The sequence below is a fragment of the Polypterus senegalus genome, chromosome 11 (assembly GCF_016835505.1).
Source record: "Polypterus senegalus isolate Bchr_013 chromosome 11, ASM1683550v1, whole genome shotgun sequence".
Taxonomy (NCBI): Eukaryota; Metazoa; Chordata; class Cladistia; order Polypteriformes; family Polypteridae; genus Polypterus; species Polypterus senegalus.
The window spans coordinates 111,786,467-111,807,130 of record NC_053164.1 but is presented as its reverse complement, the minus strand read 5'-3'; the positions used below and the strand labels follow the sequence as shown (position 1 = coordinate 111,807,130).

General features: G+C 38.2%; 1 protein-coding gene across 2 annotated transcripts in view; it reads right to left on the bottom strand.

The window, feature by feature from the left end:
- LOC120539437 (protein mono-ADP-ribosyltransferase PARP12-like) overlaps positions 1-13,742 on the bottom strand; it is a 61,741-nt gene extending 47,999 nt beyond the window's left edge. For both annotated transcript variants that reach the window (XM_039769488.1, XM_039769490.1), the window contains exons 1-2: positions 13,343-13,742; positions 915-1,050 (exon numbers count right to left, since the gene is read on the bottom strand). In XM_039769488.1, the coding sequence (XP_039625422.1) occupies positions 915-1,050; positions 13,343-13,614 (408 nt within the window). In that variant the 5' untranslated portion in view covers positions 13,615-13,742. The remainder of the gene's footprint in view (positions 1-914; positions 1,051-13,342) is intronic.
- Positions 13,743-20,664: the final 6,922 nt, after the last annotated feature.

The window sequence follows — 20,664 nt, the reverse complement described above, 5'->3', positions numbered from 1 at the left end:
TACAGAGCATTTTTGTGCAAAATAAATCTTTTTATTTTATAAAGATTGTACGTGGCCCTCTATTTATTTTGATGGGATTTTCTTCTCTTGTGGGCACTTTTGGAACTATTCAGAACGTATGCTTGGTAACTCTCGAGTGGCATAACAAATGCATTGACACATAGGCAAAATCAAATACAAAGAAAAATTAAAATAAACAAAAATAATATTAATACAAACACAGAATCAAAAATGAACAAAGAAGACATAAAATATATGAATCCCAGCCAGGAGAAGCACTCTAGCTGAAATATAACACTAGTCACTAGGAAAGTTAAGTAAATATGAAATGCTCTTTTCACTTTTTGTGCAGACACTGGGATCTGACTTTGTGGTATGGTGACAATGATCATTAAATCAACTCATTCTCTTTCTTTTTTTCATTCTGTGCTTCATTTTTCATAATTGTTGCTCAATTCTATTTGCAGAAACTGCAGCAAATTATTACGTATAAATGTAATGTTTGAAGTGACTACTTTGGTGGCTGATGCAACTCACAGCAATGTGTTAGCCCAAACATTCAATGAAGTTCAAAAATTAGCCATGCAGTTTTTTGTTTTTTTTTAAAGAAGCACAGAATAGATCAGTTTAAGCAACCCTCAGTTTTGGTACACAGGCAGAAATCACACTATTAAAAACCTTAGAACAGTACAAGACAGAATGCTTAGGAAATTGTGATCCTAAGTTTCTCATCTATTTTTTCCTTAGTACCATTTTGTGACCCCAGGGGCTCAGGGCTTCAGCCTTAGTAATCCTGTTCATTAGTAAGTCATTACTTTGCTCACCATCTCAAATATAAAAGTACAATGGTTCAAGGTTGGTTTTTTTTTGTTTTTTTGTTTTTTTTTACTTATTCTAAAGGTGCAGAACATTACCGGAGGGAGTAGTGTTTGTTCATTCTGGAGCAGTAACTGGCAGAGTTCCTTCTGATTCAAATCCTGCAGATTATTGTCTCTGAGAACCTTGGAGTTCTGTTCTGATGAAAGATCATGGCAGAATCGACATCCTCTTCTGCAATTGATATAATCCATTAAGTTGCAAGAAATAATACATATAAACGGTGTCATCATGCAGATATTTTCAGCAATCTGTGTAATATTTACTTGCAATGATAATACTTTACTAGCATATAGGCAGAAAGCACATGACAGGCAGCTATACTTCATAATGACAGAGCTAGTGGGGTTGTGTTGTAGGTAGAGGTCATGGAGTGATATGCATTTTAAGTATGCTGGATGCTCCAGAAGGAGATGGAATGATATAACATCATAAATGAGAGAAAGAGTGGTGCAACCATGAGGAGAATAGATGCAAACATTTCTAAAATCCTGTTTTCCCTTTGTCGTGCTAGACAGTAGATTTATACTTAATGTGGGGAAAAAATAAATTTAAATGATTTTTCAACAAGGTTGCTACATCACAAAATGTGGAAAAAAATGAAAAAAGTGAAGGTGTTTTAATTCTTTTTAATGCACTGTAAACACTCTCACTGGCCATTTTATTAGGTACACCTTGCCTTTACTGGATTGGATCCCTTATTGCTTAGAATCAACAGGGTGCTGGAAACATTCCTCTGGGATTTTTCCCTATTTTCATATGATAGTATGCAGCTGCTGCAAATTTTTAGGCTGCGCATCCATGATGTCAATCTCCAATTCCACCACATCCCAAAGGTGCTCTACTGGATTGAGATCTGGTGACTGTGGAGGCCATTTGAGTACAGTGAACTCATTGTCATGTTCAAGAAATACGTTTGAGATGATTTGAGCTTTGTGACATGGTGCATTATCTTGCTGGAAGTAGTCATTAGAAGATAGCTTGACAATGTCTACATGACTAAATAAATCGAGCCATCTGATTGGCTGATTAGATATTCATCTTAATAAGCAGTTGAACAGGTGTAACTAATAAAGTAGCCAGTGAGTGTATATACTCTGTGTGTGTGTGTGTATATATATATCTATAGTAATAAAAGGCAAAGCCCTCACTGACTCACTCACTCACTCACTCACTCATCACTAATTCTCCAACTTTCCATGTAGGCAGAAGGCTGAAATTTGGCAGACTCATTCCTTACAGCTTACTTACAAAAGTTGGGCAGATTTCATTTCGAAATTCTACGCGTAATGGTCATAACTGGAAGCTATTTTTCTCCATATACTGTAATGGAGTTGAGCTGGATGGCCGTGGGGGGGCGGAGTTTCGTGTGACATCACCACGCCTCCCACGTAATCACGTGAACTGACTATCAACGCCGTAGAAAACCAGGAAGAGCTCCAAAAAGCGCTGAAGAAAACATGCATTATATAATTGAGAAGGCAGCGAAACAATAAAAAGTGAGCAACTGACATTTACAACCATATTCATGAGTGCTGCTACTTCGGAAACAAAGCACAGTGTAAACCTAAAGTTTAAATTAAGTTCATAGACAGGCTGCCGCTGGCGTTTGTCATGCCCACAGGTAATGCGGGATACAAGTTTAATGAGAGGACACAGGATATAAACGAGAGTTTTGATCACTTTGTAACTAAGTTAAAATTGCAGGTGAAGGGCTGTGCTTATGCAAATTCCGAGACTGTGTTTGTGGGGATTGACAGTTAAGGGTGGGGAGTCACGTCATCATCTCCCCTCCCATTCATCTAATTTCGCTCTGAGCTGAGCTCCGCGGCTAACGCACGCAGTGTTAAGGAAGCGACTTTGTGACGCTGCCACCAAATACTCACAGAAAAATCCACAAGTTAATACACACCCTGTCTCTAGAGTTTCTCCACACTCAATGTATTCCTCGCGTCCCCTTTATACCCTCTGATCTCCCATTTCAGTTCAGATGCCTCCAATTTCCAGTAAGGCTCTGCTGCGCGATGACAAGTAATAAGTCTCAGGGACAGACCCTACAAAACGATGCCATTGATTTCAGGCAAGATTGCTTTTCTCCTGGACAACTATACTTGCATTCTCAAAAGTGACCTCGCGCAGCTTCGTCATATTACAACCGGAGTGCAGCCAGAAACTTTTAAGTGCAGCCAGAAACTTAAGTGCCGGGTCTTAACATTAAATTAACCCGTGGACATCGCAACATCACACAAGAGAGCAGCTCACGTGAACTTACTGAACACAGTACGAGTGATCACTTCCATGCATCAAACCTGTTCAAAAATTACACAATTGACAAGGTGATGGCTTTATATTGCATTCGTTTATAAAGCAGCGAAGAGGCTGTGTGAAGGCAACTACACAAAAAAACAGCAGAGCGCCACACTCTGAATGTATTCCTGTCATCACCGTTATACCCCCGATCTCCCATTTCAATTGAAATACCTCAAATTTCCAGTAAGGCTCTGCTTCGCGATGACAATTAATAAGTCTCAGGGGCACACCCTACAAAAGGTTGCCATTGATTTGAGGCAACATTGCTATCCTCCTGGACAAAACTATACGTTGCTTTCTCAAAAGTAAATAATATATATATACACACCCCGATCTACATACTGTCAAATAAACGAACCACACACCCTAGCGCAACATGAGAGGCTTCGCCTTTAGCGCTGACGTCTGAGGTTCGATTCACGAGAGTGGGTGCAGTGAGTGTGTACTGCCTGATGAGCCCATCAGGCAGTTGGATTTAGTCTTTAAATTTCTATGGTGAAGAAAAATTTATGCAATGATGATTAAATTTAACTTTCATTCCTACTAAACATATTTCTGTCAACCAAATAAAAATTACTTATATTTAAAATTTAAATAGAACTTGAACAAATACGATAGTTCATAATACCCACGCAGCACTAAGTACACGTAAGATTGGGAGTCATCCGTTTTAACAAGCAGCATATTGCACTGATACGAAATAGCCTGCCCATTTAATTATTTAGGAATGGATAGATAAATTAAGATTTTGTACAAATAATGTTTTTAATTTTTCTTCCTCAATGGATTCTGGCACCCCCAGCAACAGCTGCTCGCACCACAAAGGAGATATATATAAATATATAAATATATAGATAGATAGAAGATATATAGATATATATAGATAGATATATAGATATAGATAGATATATATATAGATAGATAGATAGATAGATATATATGTGTATGTAAATGTGTGTCTGTATATATATGTATATGTATAGATATATATATATGCCAGCAACACTCATGACAATGACAAAACAATTACATTGTCAATCATGTTACGTTATTATTACAATGTTTCCTTTTCTTTTTCATTACTTCTTTAACACACTACTTCTCCGCTGCAAAGCGCGGGTATTTTGCTATATATGTATATGTATATGTATATATGTGTATGTATATATGTGTATATATATATGTATATGTATATATATATGCATATATATGTATATGTATATATATATGTGTGTGTGTTTGTGTGTGTGTATGTGTGTGTGTCTGTGTCTATATATATGACAGCAACACTCATATCAGTGACAAAACAATTAAGCTGCAGAAATATCTCAAGGATGATCAGGGGAAACAGGATGCACCTGAGCTCAATTTTGAGCTTCATGGCTAAGGCTGTGAATACTTATGTACATGTGCTTTGTCAATTTTTTATTTTTAATAAATTTGCAAAAATCTCAAGTAAACTTTTTTCACGTTGGCATTATGGGGTGTTGTGTGTAGAATTCTGAGGGAAAAAATGAATTTAATCCATTTTGGAATGCGGCTGTAACATAACAAAATGTGGAAAAAGTGATGCGCTGTGAATACTTTCTAGATGCACTGTACATATATATATTAATAAAAAAAAAATTGCGATGAGAAGTGATCTTTTGAAGAGAGACAGATTAGAAGAGAGACAGAGAGACACTTTCACGCCCCACGACATGATCAAGTCACGTCATACTGACATCCTTTGGAAGCAAGTCCCGTAAGATGGTGACCTTGGCAAGTCACGCCCTACTTACAAACATTTTAAAACGATATCATGCTCATCTAACCTCTCAGTTGTTGCTACAAACAACTAAGCAAAGAAGAAAGAGTAGCTCTAAAAAAATGTGTAAGTTAAAGATGACACATCCACGTCTAAGCAAAGAAGAAAGAGCAGTGCGTTAAAAAAGAGACCCAAGAGCATTAAAGAGAAAAGAATGCCAAAAAATCGGCAAAAAAGAACAATAATAATCTATGTGCATATTCTGATAAGGAAATTAATCAATGACTAAACGAATAAGAAAGATCTGCATCGTCTGTCGCAACATTACATTATTAATGTGTATCTAAAAGTCAAAGTCTCTTCTTTATTAAATCTAATCAAGTAAAACTTAGAATGGAACATATGCAAGGTCTCATTGATCACGTTCAAAATACAAATATCAATAGTTTAGATAAATTCAAAATAGGTAAAGCAGTAATATTACCACCATCATATTAAGGTAGTCCAAGAGCATTGCAACAGTTATATCATGATGCAATGGCAATATTTCAAACTATTAGTTGGCCAGATTTATTTATTACAATGACGTGCAATTCACAATGGCCAGAAATCTGCAGATTCTTGAGAACAATGCCACCGGCTACATCGGCTCTGGATATTCCCACTTTTGTAAGTAGATTGTTTTATCAAAGTCTTATTTTTATTGAATGAACTTGAAACAGTGTTCGGTGAAATCAGAGCCCACATTTGCATGATCAAATTTCAAAAATGGGATTTTTCACATGCATTTATTGGTTACTTTGCAAAATAATTTATTAACTGCTGATGATTTACATTGCTTTGTCTGTGCTGAAATTCCAAACAGAGAAACCTATCCTGAATTTTGGCACAAAGTCATGAAACACGTCTTACAGACCACGTTTAAAAAATTCAGTATGTTGGGACTCAAAAGAAAAAAAGTGTTTAAAGAAACTTCCAAAAGCGTTCGTTCAAACAACAGATATGACTAAGGCTGGCGTTACAGATTATCGCCGAAAAGATAATCATCACGAACAACACACTTATAACGGAAAAAAAGATAGTAAAATTGTGATGCTCGATAATTCAATGATTGTAACATATAACCCATATTTGCTCAAACGATTCGATTGTCATATTGATGTCGAGTATTGTGCATCGGTTATGAGTATTAAGTACATCTACAAGTACATTCATAAAGGGCACAATAGAGTACGCGTAGCTTTATCGAAAGAACAGTCTCAGGACAAAGTTCAAGCATATTTAGATACCCGGAACATCAGTGCAATGGAAAGTGGGTGGCATTTAATGGAATTGCAAATGCACGGTTGAAGTCATTCTGTTGAATTATTAACGATTTATTTACCAGGTAAAAATATGATTCAATTTAAAGAGGGCGAAGAAACAGAAGCTTTAGAGGTAGCGAAAAATAGAAATACAAAATTATTGGCTTATTTTGAACTTAATAAAACAGACATAAATGCAAAAACATATACGCATGCGCAAATTCCTCAACATTACACATGAAAGAAACAAAACAGAGTGTGGCATCCAAGAAAAATTAATTGCAAAAGTGTTGCTCAATTAAATATTATATCACCAAAAGATATCGAATGGTTTCATTTAAAATTGTTGTTACGTGAATTGAAAAGAGCAACATCGTATAAAGATGTTCTAACTATAGATAGAACTACGTACGGTACCTTTCAAGAAGTGGCATGAGCAGCTGGCTAATGTTTGAAATGATGTTTGATGCCACTTCTGTAATGATGCCTGACAAATTAAGACACTTCTTCATATACTTAATTATGATGTGTGAAGTTGATGTTTTACAATTATGGGAAGCGTTCAAAGGACCATTATCTGAAAAGTCGAATGAACAAACGGCTCTTTCGAACATTAAAAAAATGTTAGAAGCAGAAGATTTAACAAGGCAGCAATTTGGACTTCCACAAGAAATTAACGAATCAGAGGTAAAGAAAGAGATAACAGCAGACGGAAATTTAACAGTGGAAGACCATAAAAAATTATATCAGAAAAAGTTAATTCCAAACATTGTTTTTACTGAAGTTTTAAAGTAAAACTGAACATAATGCATATGTAACAATTCCCATGAACAAAACAATCTCTTTAAATTGTATTTCCATAAAAACAAACCGGGGCTTGGCGAGCAAAGTGAGCAGGTGGCAAAGCTCCCTATGTATATATTTATATATATATATATATATATATATATATATATATATATATATATATATATATATATATATATATATATATATATATATATATATTGTGGAGGATGGCCGGCCGTTTATCCTGGCCAATACCCTCAAGCCGCCAGGTGGAGCCCTCCTTGCAGCATTGAGGTCCCCAGAAGACCAGCAGGGCATCATGGACAATGGAGTTTTTATGCACCGCCCTGCTGGATGCCATGGGGGCCACAAGAGGGAGCTGCAGGGAGGACCGAAGATTTCTTCGTGCCCTATGACCCGGAAGTTCGTCATAGGAAGAGCGACAGGCTTCCGGGTTGAAGAAAAGAACTTTTACCTGACCCGGAAGTGATTGAGAATCACATGGACTGGGGATTGGGAACACTTCCGGGTCAGGGAATATAAAAAGGACTGTGGGAGCTCCCAGATGGCAAGTTGAGCTGGGTGGAAGGGTGGCAACGCGTCTGGGAGCTAGAGGATTGTATTATTGTGTTTATTTGTGATTGATTTATGAGTATAGTGGTGGAGAGTGTGCTTTGTGCACTGTGGAGATTAAATAAAGTCAACTGTTGGACTTTTCCCTGGTGTTTGGAGTCGTGGACAGGGGTTCAAGGGAGCGAGAGTGCCCCCTATCTACCACAATATATATATATTGTGAATGTTACCCGGACACAGACAAGCAGACATGTTGTAATCCACCACCACACGTTTATTTTACAACTATTTACAAAGTCCAAAAGTGCACAGACCCCAAGTCCCCAAAGTCCTGGCCAACACACAATGCCTTCACACTTCAGGCCACCTCCACTCTCCTCTGCTTAGTCCTTCTTCCACCCGACTCCAGCCTCGAATAAAGGGAGGCAGCCTCTTTTATTAGCACCCGGAAGTGCTCCAGGTGAACTCCGGCAATCACCCACCGACACGCCCCTGTGTGCCGGAAGTGCCGGCTGTTCTCCCGGAAGCTCTCCGGGTGTCCCTTCTTCTCTTCCTCCCAGCACTTCCTGGTCTGGAGGAAGTGCTGAGGTCCAGGGCTCCAAATGCATCGGGGCGCCCCCTGGCGGTGACCACGGGCCCCTACAGGGTTGGGCTTCCAAGCCCTCTACCCGTGGCCCCCAAAGCAACCAGGGTGGCGGCCCCCATGTGATCCAGGGTGGGCGTAGACCCTCTTCCGGTCCTTTAGGTCGTCGCCCCTGGCATCCCTGACAATATATACACAACATGTATATAAAAATGCATGTACCGAATGTACTGTAACTGGGTCCAAATTTTCAATATATTTTCAATATATTTACATATTTTATGTATATCCAAATAAGATCAGACTACTTTTGGAGCAATATGTGTGCACACCTCCTTTTGTTTGTCAGTTTATGAGTCTCTAAAAATTATAACTCAAAAATAAATCACTCAGTCCAAATGAAACATAGCACAGTCATTATCATTGTGAAATACTGGAAGCCTCGTGATTTTAACTGAAGTTGCTCCAGGAGATGTTGCTGTAGTGAAAGAGATTTTTTTGTGTTGTTTTTTTTTTTGTATCCCACACCCATCACAGGCAATGATGGAGAATATAATTTTGTTCAAAGAGATATTATTGTTCCATTTCATTCCACATAAGAAATCACAGTTTCATGCAGAAAAAGTCATATGTTGGACTTATCATATTTTTAACCCTTGTATATTGTGGACTTTAAGGAAACACTATTCCATACCTTGTAATCAAGTCACCAATAACTAATGATGCTACGCCGATTTACATTGGCTAATTTTCACTACAAAAGACTGGATTGGTGATTGTTAAACTGGCCAATCAGACAAAACGATTTTTTCAGCATCTGGTTTTCTAAGCTTCATGGTAATTTACTTGTGGTGACCCTTTGTGTGAGGTATTTAAAGTAGTCTTTTTTTTTTTTTGCTGCAAACATCCTGTACACAGACATCATTAAGGCAAACTTTACTAGAGAGAGAGAGAAAACTAGAATGTTAGTCTTTACATTGAAGAAAACGGAGTAATTAACTGAGAAAAGGGAATCAGCGGAGTTGTCCTGTGGAATTAAACAAACAGTAAGAAAAGCTACTTGAATGGATTTAGACCTTTTTATTTTGTTCTTTAATTAAAACGAACGCTGCTTGGATGGAGTATCAGCTTGTGTTAAGTATAGCAGCTTACATTTTTAGTTAGTAAAAGGAGATAAAAAAGAATGAAATTGCTGCTTAGTAAACAATAGGCATGTTAACTTAAAATCAAAATGTATTTTATGTGTAAACCTGTTAACCATGTTAGCTTTGCATCTGCTTGATAAACATTATATAAACATTTGATAGATCTCTAGCTTTTTTAAAGGTTTGTACTGTGTTTATTATGTGTTTGTGTGTCTCATACAGTATATGTTTTGACAAGAAACAAGTGCTGAGTAATTAAAATGGTAATTCATATTTATAGTTATACCTCAAGAATTAAAAATGTCTGACTGGTACACTGGAAAAAAACATTTTTGGTAGTAAATTGTTGTGAATAAAATGAATGAAGCACAACTGTGAGAACTGCATCCACACTGTTTCATACGATGTCACAGTCTGCTAGTTGCCTGAGGTACGTATGTATACCAGGGCAAAAACTGATAAGCAATGGGTAGAGAACAGTGGCTTGAGTGTTTTAAAAAATAAATTGATTGGTGTGCTGAAATATCAGTTGAAAAGGAGTTGCCAGTTGTGTATTTGTACTTACTGTATACAATTGCACTTAACATGTGAACTGGAAAAAATCAATTTCCAGCTCACTCAGTTAGACATAAAGAGAGGTGACCGCTTATTTATGATAAAAGTGTTACTGCAGATATTTATGCCTTTGCATTCATATTTACATTTGTATGGAAAATCAATGTTTAATTAGATTTTAATATATTAAATATTAACTATAGAAATTCTATAAAATGTTTTTATATTCATATTTAAATTTTAAAAAAAATTTAGCAAGATCTTGCTATTTCATTTATTAACTATAAAATTTTGCTTAAAATTACTTTCATATTTAAATTTGTAAGGAAAATAAATGTTACGTAAGATTTTACCATATAATTTATTAACTCACTTAAAAAAGGTTTCACTTTACTGTTAAAATTTCTGGATATATATTTTTAAGTAGGCCTGATGCCTTCGCCAACTTTGTGATTTACACAGCCGAAAGAAGAAGATCAGACATGACATGGGAATAAAAGAATTTTCTCATCCTTGAGGTATACAGGTTTAGTCCTCAATTTATTTTTTTATTTTAGGAATTCAGTTCTTCCAGAACTAGTTGCACAATTCAGAAGTGCATTTTCTTTTAATTGTGACTTGTTTAGCAAAAAATGTTAAAAGACTTTACCCCTTAGCCATATAGCTTACTGTGTGGAAAAGGGGTAACTCTTAAGTTAATTTATCCTGCCTACAGGGTTGCCAGGCATCCTAATTTGAGCGGATCTGTCCCGAGTTCAACAGACAAATCCAGAGGCCCAAATTGCCTCTGAAAATCCCGACTGAATAAAACTTGTATGTAGAAAAAAATCTTAATACAATCCTTATATTGAATATCTAGTTAACGAGGCTTGCAAAATATCAGTAGACAGACCAGCGTACCCCCTTTTATGAATCTGTAACTGTCAGCTGAATCCGAGTGTTTGAATCATGTGTATTCATGTACATCGTGTGCTTGTGTCGTTGTACATTGTGTCTCTTGCTCATTATGGCTGCTCGTGCTTGTGTGTAATTCATTTTGAAAGTGAAATGATACTGATTAACACTTTTCGATTAATAAGGTAGTTTGTATCTGCATATCTGCATTCTATTTACATACAGTATATCGTGTCATATTATATGAAACATAAAATATGTTACAAGTTAAATCAAACATACCTGTACTTCTACTTTATATATGTTCTCTTCTATTTATGTACTTATTTACATATACTTATATGATTGCATTATACATGTTTATACACTCACCTAAAGATTTATTAGGAACACCTGTTCAATTTCTCATTAATGCAATTATCTAATCAACCAATCACATGCCAGTTGCTTCAATGCATTTAGGGGTGTGGTCCTGGTCAAGACAATCTCCTGAACTCCAAACTGAATGTCAGAATGGGAAAGAAAGGTGATTTAAGCAATTTTGAGCGTGACATGGTTGTTGGTGCCAGACGGGCCGGTCTGAGTATTTCACAATCTGCTCAGTTACTTGGATTTTCACGCACAACCATTTCTAGGGTTTACAAAGAATGGTGTGAAAAGGGAAAAACATCCAGTATGCAGCAGTCCTGTAGGCGAAAATGCCTTGTTGATGCTAGAGGTCAGAGGAGAATGGGCCGTCTGATTCAAGCTGATAGAAGAGCAACTTTGACTGAAATGACCACTCGTTACAACCGAGGTATGCAGCAAAGCATTTGTGAAGCCACAACACGCACAACCTTGAGGCGGATGGGCTACAACAGCAGAAGACCCCACCGGGTACCACTCATCTCCACTACAAATAGGAAAAAGAGGCTACAATTTGCACGAGTTCACCAAAATTGGACAGCTGAAGACTGGAAAAATGTTGCCTGGTCTGATGAGTCTCGATTTCTGTTGAGACATTCAAATGGTAGAGTCAGAATTTGGCGTAAACAGAATGAGAACATGGATCCATCATGCCTTGTTACCACTGTGCAGGCTGGTGGTGGTGGTGTAATGGTGTGGGGGATGTTTTCTTGGCACACTTTAGGTCCCTTAGTGCCAATTGGGCATCGTTTAAATGCCACGGGTTACCTGAGCATTGTTTCTGACCATGTCCATCCCTTCATGACCACCATGTACCCATCCTCTGATGGCTACTTCCAGCAGGATAATGCACCATGTCACAAAGCTCAAATCATTTCAAATTGGTTTCTTGAACATGACAATGAGTTCACTGTACTAAAATGGCCCCCACAGTCACCAGATCTCAACCCGATAGAGCATCTTTGGGATGTGGTGGAACGGAGCTTCGTGCCCTGGATGTGCATCCCACAAATCTCCATCAACTGCAAGATGCTATCCTATCAATATGGGCCAACATTTCTAAAGAATGCTTTCAGCACCTCGTTGAATCAATGCCACGTAGAATTAAGGCAGTTCTGAAGGCAAAAGGGGGTCAAACACCGTATTAGTATGGTGTTCCTAATAATCATTTAGGTGAGTGTATATCTATAATTATAATTTAATTAAAATTATGTTTTTGTCTTCCTTAGTTCCTTAACATTTTTTTTTTTTTTTTGGTCGAGCGAAATAGTGGATGTCCCAATCTGTGATTCTGGAAATCTGGCAACCCTGCCTTCTTATGTCGCTGCCAGTGCCAAGTCACACAACCTTTGTCACCCTGCTTGTGCCTGAACCTAATGTGCCATCTTATCTCAATTTATTGTGCTTGCTTAATCAGACTGGCATTCTATTTGTACACTAACTTCTTTAAAGTCAGTAAGTCTGGAAATTTAGCAGCAAGTACACACATAAGGTGTCACTTACATTAATACTACTGTATATAGTTAGAGACATCTAAAATAACATGTTGTGTACAACCAACAGGCTTTTAATCTCTCAGTAGGGCACAACTCATTTGTCCAGTACTGAATCTACATAATTCACTCCGGGGTCAAGGGTTGTAAATATCAGGAACAAGGCAAGGAAAAATCCCACAAAACGGTGCTGATTAGGGCAGGGCAGGTTGACCCAATATTTGACGAACATCTTTGAGAAAATTAGAACGTTAAAATACGGAGAACACTCAAACTCCACACAAAAATTGCACCGAAAGCGTCTTTGACCTTAAACAATGCCTGCCATACATCTGGGCATTTTGAATAATTCTGCTTCTATGTGAAATTCGACTGCCCTTATAATCCAGCAGCTTTTGGACTGGGAAGATGGAGGAGCGCCAGCAGGAACATTCACGCGCCTTCCAGTTAATTGTTCACTTGTTTACCGAACGGCACATCTTTGAACCATATTGGACTGCCCAATGAAATCGTGTGCACGTAATGAGAAAGATAAATTTGACGTTTATTCGTGCTTGACACCGAAACATGGCGTCATCGTGTCGCCCCAGGATCACTTGCTAAACAGAAACGCTTGTCCCAGTTACGGATCAATTTCTAGCCCGCTGATGCTTTTCTTGGTCGCTTACCTGGTCCGATTGAACCTGCAGTCCCCGAACAAGTAGAATTTACACAGGTGTAAGCCAGAGCAGCCCTGGCAGCCTTGGGCTTTGCACAGTTTTACCGACGTCTTCGCTATGATCCTTCTGCTGCCGTCGGCGACTGTCACTACGGCGAACTTCTGGTAGTCTGCGAGAGTCCTCTCGAGCTCCGAATCACCGCCGACGTTGGCCAGCAGTTCGTCGTATCCCATCGCTCCATTATTTGCACACAGTAGTCTAGTAACAGCTGCAGCTAACATGGTAGCCACGCGGTTGAGCCTCCCGTTTTCTAATCTTGTAATCCTCTCTCTACCAACCTGCCTATCCCTGGTACTTTGTTTACCCCTGCGAGTCTGCACTGCAAAGCCAACTTCCTATTTAAAAGAAATGAAACCGAAACTAATTCGCCAGCATAATCTTTCTCCCGGATGTTACCTAGCAAGCAAATCTTCACTTCGATTATTAAATAAATACAAATCGGTCTGTGCAAACATTGTCACTGTTGTACAAAATTTGACAATGCGTTAATTGTCATCTTTAGTGATTTAAATCGATGTTAGATTAAATGATGCAACCAAAGTGTCAGCTCCAGTGTTGCGCCAGATGTTACTCTGTGGAGTGTGTAAAAGACAGTCCGGAAAGTGGATGAAGATTTACATAATATAACTAAAATTCGATCATAACGTTTATTTACCGCTAGCAAATGAACAGCAAAACTACTTTTTGCCTTGTCCACAAAGTGTTGTCCTTCACCCAGAAAACAGAAAAATAAAGGGATTGTGATCAGTTAGAAGGATGTGGGGTGTCGTTCATCACCAGCAGTAACAAGATAAGACGATGTACCCACACAATCACAGGACATGATTAACAGCATATACGGCCATGTGTGAGTGAGCGTCCTCTGGCATCCCATCCTGGGTTTGTTCTAACATTGCTCAGAATGAATGGATAAGGGTTTGCAAAGTAGATGCATGCACCCATCACCATTACATTTAAGCCTACCTCAAGGACATAAAAATGTAAGGCAAATGATGACCTCAGACAGCCAGGCTACCTTGACACATACCTGATCAATTTAAAGTTACCAGTTAACCTATCGCACACATCATTTTGGATATTCTGAATGTGGAAATATTATACAGTGTGTGAGATTTGTAGCGTGCTGGATCTGGGCTGTGGGAATATTAGAGGACAATGTTGACTTCTTCGCACATCTTACCACATCACTGTACAGCTGTCACCAAAGTACAATACAAAGTAAAACAAGTGCAGCTGTGTATGGAGGAGTGAGTCTGCAGAGAGCCTTACAAGAAATGCCCATCATTACTCAACAAGTCCATCTCTGCAGTTACCTCCCACAGCATTGCTGTGAGCAGAAACAAAATGGATAATTGAAACAAAGTAAAGTGCATGTATGAGTCTGATAAACAGATGCAAGGAAGCACAGCAGACATGAGAGAAATTCAAAGTACAGGCCAAGGACAGATTAAGGTGAAAGTGAAGTTCAGACAAGCTTTGTACATTCTCCTGACATGATATAGTGGTACCAAATATACAACAGAGAAAATAGGCAGTATGTAAAAAAAAATCTTAAAGACCTCAATGTACAGTATTTAATTATCTTGTGATAACAAAGGAATAGAGATATCAAACAACATCTTGAACAAGCAAGCAAAAAGGAGAACATCAACAAAAAAATGTCCACAGTATGTACACAAAAGGCTGCTGGTTGCATTTCTGATAATGCACTAACACTGAGGAAGAAAAGGCTGTCAATCTATGATGAAAATAAACTTATGGGAGAAAGGGATTGTTGAAATCTGATGATACTGAGTGGGTGCTGTTTATGAAAGTAAAAGGGGTGCACCGAGGGGACCACCCTCCACAAGTTTTCGATGCCTGATAATACCGACTGCTCGCTATAGATGATGAAGGGCAACATCCGTCAACCCACCTAGGGATTCCAAATGGACTTTGACCAGCACCGGAAAACATAACACAATATACTGTAACATTTCTCCAACCTGCTTAATGCAGATGAGGGTCATGGGGAGCTACAGCCTACCCTCACAGCATTGGGCACACAACAGGAAACCCAACTACACTAACACTGACACATTGCAGATTTAAAACTACCAGTCAACTTGACCAATATCTTTGTGGATGTGAAGGGTAAACTGAAGTACCCTGAAGAAATCCTACACTTTCAAAAATCCTGGTTCTTTAAAGGCATTTAATGGTTTACTTTATTGTTTTACAAAACACTGTTTCATTCTGGGAAAGGTTCTTTGTATATGTACTTGGTTCTTTGTGAGATCTTAATATGTATAAAAAACAGAAATCCTTAATGTATGGTAGGCTACTTAGCAGGAAACTAATAGATTAAGAAAACCTGGAAGTAGCCTGTGTTACTGTATGCAGCAATGGTCCTTTTGAAATCAGGACCCATTGGTAATTATTGGAACTATTACCACGTAGTCCTGGCTATTTACTGCATGGAGTGTGTTTGGATCTAAATAAGTAAAGATTCTTTCTGGAACCTTCATGTGGATGGGTCTTTTGGGACCCAAAAATGGTTAGCCTATAGCACTGCTCTAAAGAACCACTCTGACACCTTTATTTTTAAGAGTGAAGAGACACAGTAAGGACTGGGAGTGGGAGTCAAACCCAGGAACCAAATGGTCTGAATGTCAAGGCAGTCTGCTTCAAGGTGGAGTGACAATGCTGTTATTTGCATTCATTTATACTAATAACAATTACAAAGCCATCTACTTTATAGCAGACTTTGCACTTTTTGACATTTAAGTTTTGTTTACTTTGTAAATTAAGTAGCAGTGAACAAGACAGATCAGTCAAGGACACAATCAATACTACATCTCATATATTTATGCTCTACAGTATATCAAAATTAACACCCCAATCTTACCCAGTTCAGAAAACATAATATGATATTAAGACATCAAAACAATTACCTGAAGTCCAGTTTTATTTAAGTACAGTATAAAGATTGTGAAAAAAATATTGAGGTAATCCCTTATTTATTTCTAATTTTAAATACAATAAAACACCATTCCATGTTCTGGAAAGTGAATTACAACTCAGTATGACAATTCGCATTGCTAGTCTTATTATAACTATATTTTGAATAATCCCAATCGTTGTTGGTGTGTGCAATGTACTATTTTTAACTGAATTACACCACATTTTGTATAAAGTGATGCAGAGTGCCTCTTGTTGATGCCTAAGTTCTGTTCATTATCTGTAATTAAATACTCTAAAAGCTTTTGTCCCTGAAGTTGCTTTAGATAATTGTAGAGGTGCACTGTTTAAAAAGGTGGAATATGAGGATGAAGCCTGTATCATTATCATTAATATTTAACTACTTTAGATAATACAGTCCAAACATGTGGCTTCTTTGCCTTAAAGGAATACTCCACCCAAAAATTGTGTTTTTTTTAGTTTGTTACTTACAGCCTATAGAAACCTGACCAGAAAGCTGTTATGGCTACCAAAGCTGCATCGACTAAATCCTGACATTAAGGAGGTCAATCCTTATTTGATCAGTTTATTGAGTGTGTTTTATTGTCATACTTTGTAAAGATCTGTTTCCACTTTGACATTAAATAGTCTTTTCTGTTGATTGGTTTCAAAAAAGCCCAATTATATCCACTGTGATTCAATATTGGATAAAAATAATGTGAAAACCTCAAAGGGGGTTGTAATGAGTAAACCAAACAGTCATAATAAAGGTAGAATGAGAAACAGGAAAGGTCAAAACTAGAAGCTGAAAAGGAGAGCGATCAAAACCAAATCACAAACCAAAAATCAAAGTCAAGGAGGAAAGTCATTTCAAGACCCAGAGATAAAAAGTAAAGAAATCCACAAATCATAGTATGCTATCAAGTGATCCCTCAATGTCAGGACCCTCGAGGCCACACCCCAGACAGCCGGGACTCACGTCATTGAGAAGGAGTCCACAAATGTTGGCGTCCATCATCAAAACAAAATGGTGTCCAAAAAAGACGTTAAATTAAATTTAGTTTTAAAATGAGGGCTCCAAGTAAGAAGAAAATTACAGAATTGAACTCCATGAGTATAAAACCCCAGAAAATGACAGCAAGCTGATACTCACATCACAAGGAAAGTCCAGAAAAATTTAAATTACAAGGGGAATAACAAAGGCAAATACTTTTCATTGGTACTGTATGATGTTTTTTGTCCATTTGTGTTATAATTGATCCAGGGCTCCTGTTATGGCTGGGATTCTCATTTCTTTCTTATGTTTTGTTTGTTATGTTATTGTTACTTTTGTTAATTATTTGCCTTATTCCTATAGTTTCATGTATAATTTTATGTCAAAGTATCCATGTTTGTGCTACAAACCATTTGCTTTGTGGGTAGTACCCGCAAAAGGTGGGGGCAACCTGTCTGTGACTGTCAAGAGACTGCCCTTGGCCCTATAAATGAAATCTACAGTCCCTTGTGGTTCATTGAATGCGCTGATGTTGTTGGTGTTCTAGTGTTGATTGCTTTGTTTATGATTTATTGTCTTGGATTTTGACCTTTTCCTGTGTTTTTTTTACTGTTTTTTCGATTTATGTATTGTTCACTTGCAGGATTGCCCTTTTAGGATTCTCCTTTTGCCTTTTGTGCTCTTCCTAGCTTTTTTTTGTCACAGAGCATTTTTGGTGAAAATAAACATTTTATCTATACTGTACAGGTAGTCTTCAACTTACATCCTATGTGTCTTACAACCATTCGACTTATGAATGCTACTACATCTCATGGGCAAACAACAGTTTTCACCATGCCAGCTCCGTATGCCATGACTCATTCATGTCAATCTCAGTTTATTACCTGCAGCGGTTTGAACTATGTTCAGTTACATTTGTCTTACAATTACAGGAAAAGGGCAATTGATCTTGATACAAAATTGAAGATGATCAAGCAGTATGAGGGAGAAAATAAAGCAAATGCAATTGCATGTGACTTTAAGTTATCCCATTGTAACCAGAGTGTGCCGTGTGTGCTGTACTGCTGCGCTCTGGTTTTCAATCCAGTTAACCTCCAAAGCTTCTGCGTTGTGACTCATGATGTGCCGCTTCATGCAAACTGCCACAGAGTGTTAAAGGAACCACTCCTAAAAGAGAAAAGATATGAGTGCTCAAACTCTGCTGGTACAATTACTCTTCTCACAGCTAACACAATGAACACTGGGAGAGGCCCACACTGATGGCGTAACATAACACAGACAAAGAAAAGATTCATGAAGCTATTAAAGATTTAGTACCCATGTGAGTAACAGTAATAATGAAACAAAGTAATAAAAAAAATGTACAAAAAAAATGATAAAATATCACAATGTGCTAAGAATGATGATAAAAAAGGATAAAAAACAAACAATATGACTTAAGGAACTTATTATACTATTATACAGTATTATGCATACGGTCAGGTTTATATATATATTGTTATGCACGTGCGAGTAGGGGGCCGTGGACGGACCCAAATGATATCGCAAAATCATATGCCAGGAGGGAGTGGTGGGGTACTAACCTTTCTCTCTTTGTTTCCCGCAGAAAGAAAGACGTACCGCCGCCATGAATCTGCCTGCACCACTACCCGCACTACGCTACTTCCGCCCTTCCTCAGTATACTATTTGTGACGTCAGCAATCCCACCATTCAACTTGGCTCCTACCCAGCATACCTCTCTTCTTCCGGTCGCTCCTCCATAAATGTTCCTCCTCTGCCATCTTTGGGCGGTCGACTCTGTGATTCAATCACGCATTGACCGTTGTGGATGTATTTCATAATTTCTTTGATATTTCTACAGTATACGGGGCCGGAAACCCCAAACCTTTATGCTTGTTGGTGTGTTCTTTTACAATATATATGTATGTATATATATATATATATATATATATATATATATATTATAAATATATATATTCAAGGCATTCGTAGTCTGACTCACAGTCTGACTGTATGGGTGTGGTTGGTCAGCAAGTCAGCTAACATTCGCCACGGTGCCCTCTTTCAGTTGCGAAAAGCAGATCATAGAATGGTTGAAATAGTTTTACTGTCAAATAATGCAGAGAGTACGCGACACGTGTTTCGTCCTAATTCTGGGCTCATGTGTCATGTACTCTTTGCATTATTTGACAGTAAAACGATTACAACCATATATACAGTGGTACCTCAGTATACGTCTGCTTTGGAATAAGTCCAACTTGGTATACGTCCTGTTTGGACACAAAAAATTTTGCTTGGTATACGACCTTTGTTTGGAATACGACTCGCGTGCTAACCTTGTTTACCTCTCTCGAGACAAAGCCACGACTGCCCACGAGTGTTAGTGTGGCAGTTGCTAGCATTCAGTGAACAACCCGCGCTATAACTCTCTGTGAATTTCACGTGTGTTATAGCGGGTCCACAGCTCCTGTCAAAGTCCAGCTTTAAAATAAATAATCACCGAGCTCGCAGCTTGGTGAGGGGGCGCGGTGGTTATGTGGCTGAAAGTTGTCAGGGCGATTAGCAATGTGGGCGTTTCTCAGCAAAGTGCACTTGTGAGGGGCCGTCCGCATTCGTGATTGTTCCTGGGGCTGCTTATCTTGATAAACAGAAGCGCGAGTTGGCTTGAAGGGGAGTAAAAAGAAAGAACAGACGGGAGGTTGAGTGAGTGAGAGAGAGAAGGCTGCTTATCTTGATAAACAGAAGTGTGAGGTGGCTTGAAGGGGAGTAAAAAGAAAGAACGGACAAGAGAGAGAGAGAGAGAGAGCGCATGTATGAAGTGGCTGAAGCAGGCAGTGCGAAGGTCAGCTGCAAGTAGGGCGACTCCCCAGTTGAGAAGCAGGCACCGGGCTTGTTGTTGTTTTTTTTTTTTAAAGAATGCTTCCTGCTTTTAACTTCGTTGTTATTAAGAAGACTTTTTTCTATTGTTTTTAACCTCCACGTTTCACTTCTGATTATTCATTGGAACTTTGGAGACTGCACTTTAATTTGAACACCTTGTTTTGTTAATTGTTTTAATAAAAGCACTTTGCACTTTTTCACCATCCCCTTGCTTTGTTGTTACCGCAGCAAGGCACATTACCGACGGTGTAGGATTTAAGGGCTCCTCGGCAGCAGATGGGAGCATACAGCAAACCTGCATCGTCACAACGTGATTTTGTGTTTTTTTCATGTAAATTTGAATTGATTGTTGAAAAGTATGAAGGTGGCATGTGTATCCGGGACATGGCTGTTGCATACCATTTGCCGAGAACGACGGTATCTACGATTGTGAAAAACAATTATTAAAAAGTAAAG